This window comes from Danio rerio, chromosome 18 (genome assembly GCF_049306965.1).
Source record: "Danio rerio strain Tuebingen ecotype United States chromosome 18, GRCz12tu, whole genome shotgun sequence".
Taxonomy (NCBI): domain Eukaryota; kingdom Metazoa; phylum Chordata; class Actinopteri; order Cypriniformes; family Danionidae; genus Danio; species Danio rerio.
In genome coordinates, this window is record NC_133193.1 from 35,887,892 (window position 1) to 35,898,521 (window position 10,630).

At 35.6% G+C, this 10,630-nt stretch overlaps 1 protein-coding gene across 1 annotated transcript; it reads left to right on the forward strand.

The window, feature by feature from the left end:
* Nucleotides 1-6,352: 6,352 nt before the first annotated feature.
* olfcj1 (olfactory receptor C family, j1) lies at nt 6,353-9,582 on the forward strand. Its single transcript, NM_001110291.1, has 6 exons — nt 6,353-6,558; nt 6,668-6,953; nt 7,195-8,007; nt 8,080-8,310; nt 8,414-8,537; nt 8,669-9,582. The coding sequence occupies exons 1-6, from the start codon at nt 6,353-6,355 to the stop codon at nt 9,580-9,582; spliced, it is 2,574 nt and encodes an 857-aa protein (NP_001103761.1).
* Nucleotides 9,583-10,630: the final 1,048 nt, after the last annotated feature.

Here is a 10,630-nt window from a genome sequence, read left to right on the forward strand (position 1 = left end):
TTTCCTGAATGGCTGCCACCTGAGCTTCCCGAATGGCTGACGCTGCTTGAGCTTCCTGAATGGCCACCACCTGAGCTTCCTGAATGGCCGCCGCCTGAGCTACTTGAATGGCCGCGGCCTGAGCTTCCCGAATGGCCGCCGCCGTTGTCTGAGTTTCCTGATTGGTTGCTGCTGCCTGAGTTCCACGAATGACTGCCAGAGCCATGCGATTTCCTAAAGTCGTGTGACCTCCCAGAGCCTCCTGACCCACTGGGGTTTAAAGAACTGCCAGTGCTTTCAGAACCTAAGCCTCCTGACCCACTGGGGTTTGATGAACTGCCGGTGCCTCTCGAACCAGAGCCTCCTGACCCACTGTGGGTTAATGACATGCCAGTGCCTCCTAAACCAAACACTCCTGACCCACTGTGGGTGTTTGACCCGCTAATGCCTGCTGAATCAAAGCCCCCAGACATAGCTCCATGCTCCTGGGCCTCCGCAGCTCCACACACCAAGTACTCCTCAACCGCATGGTCGTGGCTCTCCATCCCTCCCCCTGTTCCGCCTTCTCTTCACCCCCTGCCTAAACTGTGTTAGGAGCGTCTGGAATTCGCTCCTTGGAGGTTGGGGCTCTGTCATGATCACCAGCGATCTAGTAGCTGCAGATCGCTAAAGGACTACAAATCAGCAATTTATGAACTACGTATTCAATCATGCAACACACACACACACACAAACACACCTGCTCCAAATCTTCACTGATTAGACTCCCATAGCTGATTACTGCACTACTGCACTCATTACTGATGATTTTTGATTGATATTGACTAGACATGCTGCGCAGATTATGTGGTTTTTGACATGAACTACAAGGCACTTTTACAACAGAAAGTGTTTAATTGAATAAAGCTGCCCATGGATTACTGAAATTTATTTAAATGTTATTTTTCTGATGTCAGCATTAATTATTCACATCAAATTTAAGTTAACCTAAAAACAGGTGTTAGCCAGTTTGATCACACCATGCAAATAAGTTTGAGCAGATGCTAGCTAATTGCATTTATGTAACACTGGAAAAGTAATGTGATTGGCTGTTGTCAGCTGCGACGTGTTGACGCTGACATGTTTTGTAAATGAATCATAAAATGAATCAAAAATGTGAAGTGTGCAACCATGCTGGTGTGGCAGCCTTCATGTGTAAATTTCCCATGTGAACGCAGTTTTAGACAACTGATAACCAATCAGCGGCTCTACTCTTATGGCTTTCGCAAGGGGTCATTAACATGAGACTGCAACGTGCACTCGTCTCACTGAGCGTGACTTCTGCATCTGCCGAATGTGACATTTGTGTCTGCCACGTTACTGTTCCGCTGCCTGAATCATGTATGCCTATTTGTTGAAATGTTTCTAAAATAAAAAAAAGTTTATTTTTTAAATGTAAATGAGTGTATTACAATATTTATGTTATTAGATGTTAAATAACTGATTGTAGGCTACCTTTTAATTACTTTTTATAATATTCTCAGTTGCTTTGGGACTTTCTCAGGGTACAGCCGATATTCTCAAAACTGTTAGGCCACAAGGTTAATTATTATTATAGTTAACGAAAACTAACGAAAAAACGAAAACTAAAATGTAAAAATAATAGTTGTTAACTGAAATAAAAATAAAAACAAGAGTTTTTTCAAAAACTAGAACTAACTAAAACTGTAAAGTACATACAAAACTAACTGAAACTAACTAAAATGATAGCAAAAACCTCCTTCGTTTTCATGTTTGTAAATGTATTTAATACATAATCTTACTGTAAGCCTTTTAGAAGAAAATATAATCCGCGCGTGGGTGTTTGTGTTTGACCCTTTCGCACCTCAGTGTCTGCTGCTGCCATTGGCCAGATTAAGCCGGCTCTCCTCCAGTCATCCTCGCTGTTGCTCCCGCGACAAAAACAATGAGTGGACATGACAGCAGCACGGTGAACGCAATAAATAAAGAGACTTAAAAGTATTACTTTAACACGTTTGTGCCCGGTAATGGGTAAACCGAGGGCTTAAATGAGAGGATCTGTTGAAAAACGTAAGTTTATTTCATAACAGACAATCGTAATGGATTTTAAATAAGTGAATCATGATGCAGTTGGGTTGCAAAACTTTACTGTAACACTTTTCTGATCATTTTAATTGACTGAAATTACTATTGCTGACTACATAATGTTGAGTCCTAACATACGAGTTAAAAATCTGAACTTCCCATCACCAGGCCTGGATTAATAATTTAGAGGCCCCTGGGGACAATGTCTTGAAGGCCCCCTATTGCCGCACCCCATAGTTAAATTAAAAAATAAGATAATATAATATTTGTTAAATAAAATTAATTTATAATATATTGCCCACATTTTTAAAATAATTGATACACACTACACATATTTCTAGTTTACAAAGATTTTACAAAGATTTTACTTATTTCACACTTTGAAAAAAAAAGTACTAAAACAACTAGGGGAAATTAATGCATTTTAATATACTTGTTCAAGTTCACTAAAGCAGTACTAAAATTTATATTTAAGGTATTTTTAATGTATAACTTCTACAAACTTATAATGCACATGATTTGGATAACACCTCTCCAATCCGGTTCTAGGAATTGGAGTCCTCCATAATACACACACTTATCAATGATTCCCACTTGTCTTTCTTGTGATGAAAAGTAGACAAAATCTAAGTGCAGACGGGCCCCTGGGCCTGTGCCCATAATGCCCAAAGGTTAATCCGGCCCTGTCCATCACTACTGTGTGTCTAACTTGAGGATGGGTAGATGGTTGTGGTAAATGATAGTGTTCATTTGTTCTCTGAATACATGTTTAAAAAATTGTGTGGCTGAGTTGTTATTATACAATATTTATACTGTTGATTTTGAATCTTGTACCTAACAAATATCCTCATTTAGAAAAAAACTGAAACTAATACTAAAACTAATAAAAACTAAACTAAAACTAAGACATTTTTAAAATATAGAAACTAATAAAAACTAAGAAATCTACCTCTAAAACCAAAAACACTAAAACTAACTGAATTTAAACATAAAATGTCAAAACGAAATAGAAACTAAAACTAATGAAAAATCCAAAACTATTATACCCTTGTTAGGCCGTAAGGTGAAGCACCTTTTCTTTTCATTCCGTTCCCACACATGGGGCACTACATTCTTTTTATTTAAAAAAAAAATGGATCAATTGATATGGAGTTTAATTGAAGGTTGTATTGAAGGTTGGATACACAGTTCTCTGTGTATGATTCTGCAGTTATTTTTTTTTTACAAGTGTTTAAAGCTGGCAACAGTCCCATCCTCATGTAATCGTTTTTTGATGGTGAGAGATTTGCGTCGCTTTGCGTCACGTGCTTCCTGCTAGACCAATAAGATGACCTAACGGATGTAAACATGGTCCAAGATGGCCCTTGTCTTGACTATCGAGTAGCGAAGAGGATGAAATTACAGTCAGACAATCACCAAAAAGCAGTAAAATGGATTACAAACAATGCTATATGCATCTCACATCCACTTCAATGTGCGGCATTAATACTAAAGAGAATTGTAGGTGACTCTCCTTGTTTGACATGTCTATAGCCACCCACATCTGACGATTCAAATATTATTGCAGCAAAATCTATTGTGCCATTTGAACTGTTTAACCTAATTGTAAACAGCAAAGATTAGTGCTTAAAATGTGACTAAAATGCAGCATTTGAATCTCATAATTTAATAGAAATTGAGGAGAATAACTGCAAAAAGAACCAGCCCTTTCAGTATGCTGGCTATAGGTCTGCTAATACATATTAAATCTCTTTAACATTATTAAATGTACATGCTGAATCACTGATACAGTATATGTTAACTTTGCTTGCAGTCACAGTTCTGAAGTTCAATTTTAAATGGTTAATTTTATTTAATTTTATTTAATTTATTTAATTTTTTATTTTATTTAATTTTATTAGCAGCTCTGCTGCTGCTTTCAGTTGTAGGATATTACTTGTGTAAAATTGCATTAAAACTTGCATTATTAGCATTTAACACTGAATAAAGCACATGAGGTGATCGCAGTTTATAATGATCACAGTGATCACAGTCATGAAAATATAAATTTCATGTGTTGATTAGAGCAAAAACTCCCTTTTTCATGGAAAATGTTCCTTCTATTCCATGCCATTGCTTTTATTTAGAACACAACTTAAATTAGCCTTTAGGCTAGATAGTCAGGTTCGCTCCTGTCAATCTAGAAACCTGTGCTTGCCTGATCTAGAAATCAGGCATGCAATTCCTAGTTTAACCACTGGGTGTCAAACTTACATACTGAACCTTTAAATGAAGAAAAGAATCACAAAGCTTCTACTACAGAAAATTCAGTTTTTACTGTTGATATTTGGTGCCAGTTAATCAGGAAGTGACGATTTTGTCTTCTTTGACTCGTTGGATGGAAATGCTGCTTAATTCAAACGTCTTTTGCACATAAATTAAATGTGCACTTTTGAATGAAAACGTGTGTGTGTGTGTATATGAGAGATAGAGAGAGAGGGAGAGAGAGAGAGAGAGAGAGAGAGAGAGAGAGGGAGAGAGAGAGAGAAAATGTATGAGTAAACCTGCTGAATGTTCTCATCAGTAAAGATCTTTTCTGGTAAAAGCTTGAAGAATGTAATCTTGCAAGAACAAACAAATCTCATTTATATCAAATAACAAATATATATCTCACAATTCTACTAAAGCTAGTACCTCAACATTTGTCATTTAAGAGGCAACTGACTGATAATTATGGTTTCCACACGTTAGTTCTATAAATTCATTATATTTACTCAATACAAATTCAGAAAGTGTTGAAAACATATATACTTAGGTAATTATCTATTGTAAATGATCTAGTATTTACAGAAATAAATAATAAGCATGTGTCATATCCTGTTATTGTTAAAAAGTTAATATTTCTCAGCAAACAGTCTATTCTGACTGCAGAAATGCATCATATGAAAACATTAGACTTACTTTTCTCTCTGTTTACCATAAAGTGTCAATTCAACCATTTAGTAGACCATGCGTGTGTAAAAATAATTAATAACATACTAAATAGTTTTTATGGCACAAAGCTTTTAAAAGACAAGGGCTCTTAGAGTGTAATATGAAAAAAATGCTTATTTTGCAAATTTTCACTAAAAACAGTTCACATGGCAGGAGTAATTTCTTTGTTTTTGACTTTAATGGGAGAAGTGTTGTGACAAATGCTGTAGATTGACTTGGTGTTAACCAGTGGATTTTTTATAACAGGGTTAAATTAAATTATTGATACTGTAAAAGGAACCTTATGAAAAAAAAAAAGTCTGATAAACCTTTCACCGGAACCAGTTGGTGGCTGAAAAACACTCGCTGTTCAAGTAGCCCATTACATATAATTAAAAGCTCATATCAATTCATATACAGTTGAAGTCAGAATTATTAGCACCCTGTTTATTCCCCCCCCCCCTAATTTCTGTTTAAAGGAGAGAAGACACAACACATTTCTAATCAAAATAGTTTTAATAACTAATTTTTAATAACTGATTTATTTTATCTTTGCCATGATGACAGTAAATAATATTTTACTAGATATTTTTCAAGACACTTCTATACAAATTAAAGTGACATTTAAAGGCTTAACTAGGTTAATTAGATTAACCAGGCAGGTTAGGGTAAGTAGGCAAGTTATTGTATAATGGCGGTTTGTTCATTAGACTATAAAAAAGTTAGCTTAAAAGGGCTAATAATTTTGTTCCTTAAAATGGCTTTATAAAAACTGAAAACAGCTTTTATTCCAGCCAAAATAAAACAAATAAGACTTTCTCTAGAAGAAAAAAATATTATCTGACATACTGTGAAAATTTCCCTGCTCTGTTAAACATCACTTAGGAAATATTTAAAAAAGAAAAAAATCAAAAGGGAGCTAGAAATTCTAACAAACTGTATATTTAGTATTGCACCACAGGCACCATTCACATGCTATAAGTGTAGTCTTATGGAAAAGCAAACTTATTTAATAACCTTCTATCAAAAGCAAAACTATATTAATTTAAAGGCCAGCTACACAATTTGATTAGTTAAGATTGTACAACTTAACTTTACAAATATTCACAATTCTTTCTTAGTGTTTTCTTAACCAGTAAATTAAAAAGGAGGCTTGAGATTGAACCCAAGCAAAAGAATGGTTATTGGACAGTTTTTCTGTCACTCATCCTAATTGCATTTATTATTGGTTGGAAAGGGTAAACATGTTGTGTGAAGCACAGTCAATTTATACATATAAAGCATTTTCTCTTGACAACCTCAACTTCAGAAATATATTTTCACATACTACAGAGTCATGCTGTTGCTTGCAACCATTTTGACGACTATTGCCTGTACTCTGAGTGCTGCAGAACCAGAATGCGAAGCTTATATGACAGATGAACTCCTTTATTTCTCAAAAGAAGGTAATGTCTCTATTGGGGGTGTTTTTTCATTCCACCAAAATCCAGTTGGAGTAAATCCAACACTCAGAACTAATCCAGGAAACATCAGATGCAATGGGTAAAGTTGTGGCTGTGTTATTTCATACTACTCAAAAACGAAGTGTTGTTTTTAAAGGTTGCCAATATAATCCTAAAAAAATACATCTTTGTGAAAACTTCCTTTTCAGACTTGATCCTGGGGAACTGCAATATGCAATCACAATGATTTTTGCCATTGAGGAAATAAACAATAGAACTGACCTACTTCCTGGCTTTATACTTGGCTACCGCATTTATGACTCTTGCCCAAGTATCCCTCTCTCTGTTGGAGCATCATTAACTCTGATGAATGGGCAAATGGAGACTAAAAAAAGCTGTGCAAGTCCATCTGCTGTGCAAGCTGTGATTGGAGAAACTACATCAACATCCACCATAGACATCGCAAGGACTATTGGTCCATTTAAAATTCCAGTGGTAAGTCAGTGTTAATAACATAAATTATTATTGCTTTATTCTTAAATTTAGCACTGCACATTTTAGATACATTTTTTAGATTTTAGATTAGATTTTAGATTACTCTATTTTTAAAAACTGACTAATTGTATCTGCATACATCAGAATCACATTGTTTTGTGTCTACTGTTACTCTAGTGTGAGTCAGGAATCATTTTTCAAATATTACAGTGATTTAAAACATTTATTTTGTCTTTTTCAGCTTAGCCATTCAGCAACCTGTGCATGTCTCAGTAATAGACAGCAATATCCATCTTTCTTCAGGACCATTCCAAGTGATTACTACCAGAGCAGAGCACTGGTTAAACTGGTCACCTATTTTGGCTGGAAGTGGGTTGGAGCTGTAAGAAGCATGGGAGATTATGGTAACAATGGAATGGCCACTTTTCTAGAAGCAGCTGAGAAAGAGGGTATCTGTGTCGAATACTCTGTGTCCATTTACAGAACAAATTCAAGAGAGAAGATTTTGGAGGTTACAGACATAATTAAAAAATCAACATCTAAAGTCATAGTGGCTTTTGCAGATGGCAACGATTTGGACATGCTGATTAAAGAGCTTTATTACCAAAATGTAACTGGTTATCAGTGGGTTGGAAGTGAGGGTTGGATCACGTACAGATTTCTAGCAACTGCGATTAACTATGCTGTGGTTGGGGGGGCAATAGGTTTTGCTGTGCCAAACGCTTATATTCCTGGGTTAAAGGAGTTTATTACAGGTAGCCAGCCTTCTTTGAGACCAGGCAACACAGGACTGGTTGAACTTTGGGAAAGTGTGTTTGACTGCACTTTAAATTCACAAACACACAATGCCTCCAAGATATGCAATGGGCAGGAGTCCTTAGCAAATATAAATACACGTTTTACAGATGTGTCTGATGCTAGTCTTTTAAACAATGTCTACAATGCAGTCTACGCCGTTGCTCATGCTGTTGAAGAACTGCTGACTTGTGAGAAAGGGAAGGGGCCATTCCACAAAAAAACATGTGCAGAGAAAGGGAAAATACAGCCTTGGCAGGTGTGTACTACTAAAAGTCATTCTCTGTTATTCAAAGGCTATGGGTATTCAGGTGGAAACTGTTTTATGCAGGTGCTGTATTATCTAACTCAGGTGAACTTTACGACCAAAAATGGAGAAAATGTTCACTTTGACAAACATGGTGACCCAGTTGCACGTTACACACTGGTTAATTGGCAGATGAGCTATGAAGGAATAATAACATTTGAATCCATTGGCTTGTATGACGCATCCAAGCCAGAGGGACAAGAGATTCAAATGAGAGATGATATTGAGGCAATCTGGGCAGGAAACCAGAAAAAAGTGAGTTATTAAGGAAGGAAGTAAACTAGTAATCTCCCATAAACCTATATTTTTCTATAGTTCCTCTCAAAACATAATTGTATGTATGTGATTTTGTGTGTAGGTGCCTCTGTCTGTGTGCAGTGAGACTTGCCTTCCAGGCACTCGACAAGCTTTTGTGAAAGGAAAACCTATTTGCTGCTTCGACTGCATTGACTGTGCAGATGGAGAGTTCAGCAACACCACAAGTGAGACGAATAGGCATCTTTTATCAAAAGTGACACTTGTCATTTTGCTGTGTTGATAACCTGAAATCTGTGTGGTTTTTCGTTGTCTTGAAAGTAAGTTGTTTTTCTCTTGAATCTTTCTGTGCTTTCAGATGCAGTTACATGCATACCATGCCCTCTTGAGTACAAATCAAATGGGAATAGAACACAATGTGTCCTCAAAAACATTGAATTCCTGACATTTAATGAAGTAATGGGTAATATACTTGTAACATTTTCTATGTGTGGTGGATGTCTCACAATCACAGTAGGGCTGATTTTTTTCTACCACAGACACACACCAATTGTCAGAGCCAACAACTCAGAGCTGAGCTTCCTGCTGCTTTTCTCGCTCACTTTGTGTTTTCTGTGTTCTCTTACTTTCATCGGTCAGCCCACTGAATGGTCCTGTATGTTGCGTCACACAGCATTTGGGATCACTTTTGTGCTCTGCATTTCCTGTGTTCTAGGTAAAACATTAGTTGTTTTAATGGCATTCAGGGCTACACTGCCAGGAAGTAATGTCATGAAATGGTTTGGACCTCCTCAACAGAGATTAAGTGTTTTTGTCTTTACTTTTATACAATTGCTAATTTGCATGCTTTGGTTAACAATGTCACCTCCATTTCCCAACAAAACTACAAACAATTATAAAGACAAAATAATTCTTGAGTGTGATTCAGGTTCAGCTGTTGGCTTCTGGGCTGTACTCAGTTATATTGGCTTTCTGGCTATCTTATGTTTTATTCTAGCTTTTCTTGCCCGCAAGCTGCCTGATAACTTTAATGAAGCCAAATTCATCACATTCAGTATGCTCATATTCTGTGCTGTATGGATCACTTTTATTCCAGCTTATATCAGTTCCCCAGGAAAATTCACTGTAGCCGTGGAGATATTTGCTATTTTAGCATCAAGTTATGGAATGCTCTTTTGTATATTCATTCCTAAATGCTACATTATTTTACTAAAACCAGACTTGAACTCTAAGAAAAAAATCATGGGTAAAGTGTCTTCAAGGGTTTTTTGATTTAAATTACTATTATTATATATTAATAAGTAAAATTGTATGCTTTACACTTATTATTTTAATGCTTTACATGTATAAAAATATGTCATTGACATTTCTTGTGACCTACACTTTTGGATATGGATGTGAACATTTAATATGATACAGTGATTGGACAATGAAACTGATACCACATTAATTCATTAGTATAATGTAGGGCCTCATTTTGCGACTACTACAGTATCTATTTATCTTAGGAGTAACCGATACAAGTACTTAAGAGTTGCCAGAGGAATTTTAAGCCATTGATCTTGCAGAATAGTGTAATGAAGGCATTCTTGTATTCTTGTATCAAAATCACACCAGGAAAATGTGTCTAACGTTTAATCTAAGGCTGGGTGCACGATCAAAAAAAAAAAATATATATATATACATATATATATATATATATATATATATATATATATATATATATATATATATATATATATATATATATTTCACTGTATATTTCATATCATTCTGTATTGAGGATTATTGAATACTTTTTAACAATCCATTTAGATACATCTTATAATAAAATAGGCATCTCAATCTGCTTTGGCAACCCCTGATTAATAAAAGGACTAAGCCAAAAAGAAAATAAATAAAATAAACATAAATGTAAAAGAGAGTTTTAATTTGATAAATAAAATGTTACAAAGAGTATCCAATGGTAGGCAAACTTTAAGGTAGATCAACATCTGTAAGGTGTCAATAACAATAATACAGTAAACCCTAAACTCTTGATTGAGCTTTCAATTAAAGGAACCAACCTTCAATATTCAAATACATATTACAACAATACAAATTTTGAGCAAAAAAGACAAATTGGTTAAACTCTCTCTGGTTTAAATAGTGCTAGAGTACAGTACATGATGCTAAAATTTCTTTTAGATGGGGTGCTAGTGGCTGGGATGCACAAGAAAAGAAACCATAAAGCCACTCTGGCTTTATTATTCTTCTCCTTACTGTTACTAGCCAAGGCACTCATTTTCACGAGTGTTATTATGACCTGAGGTGGCGATGA

Coding starts and splice junctions, on each gene's coding strand:
- olfcj1 (NM_001110291.1), top strand. CDS start 6,353: ATGCTGTTGCTTGCAACCATTTTGACGACTATTGCCTGTACTCTGAGT. Junction 8,311..8,413: donor GGGCAGGAAACCAGAAAAAA/GTGAGTTATTAA, acceptor TTTTGTGTGTAG/GTGCCTCTGTCTGTGTGCAG. Junction 8,538..8,668: donor AGAGTTCAGCAACACCACAA/GTGAGACGAATA, acceptor CTGTGCTTTCAG/ATGCAGTTACATGCATACCA.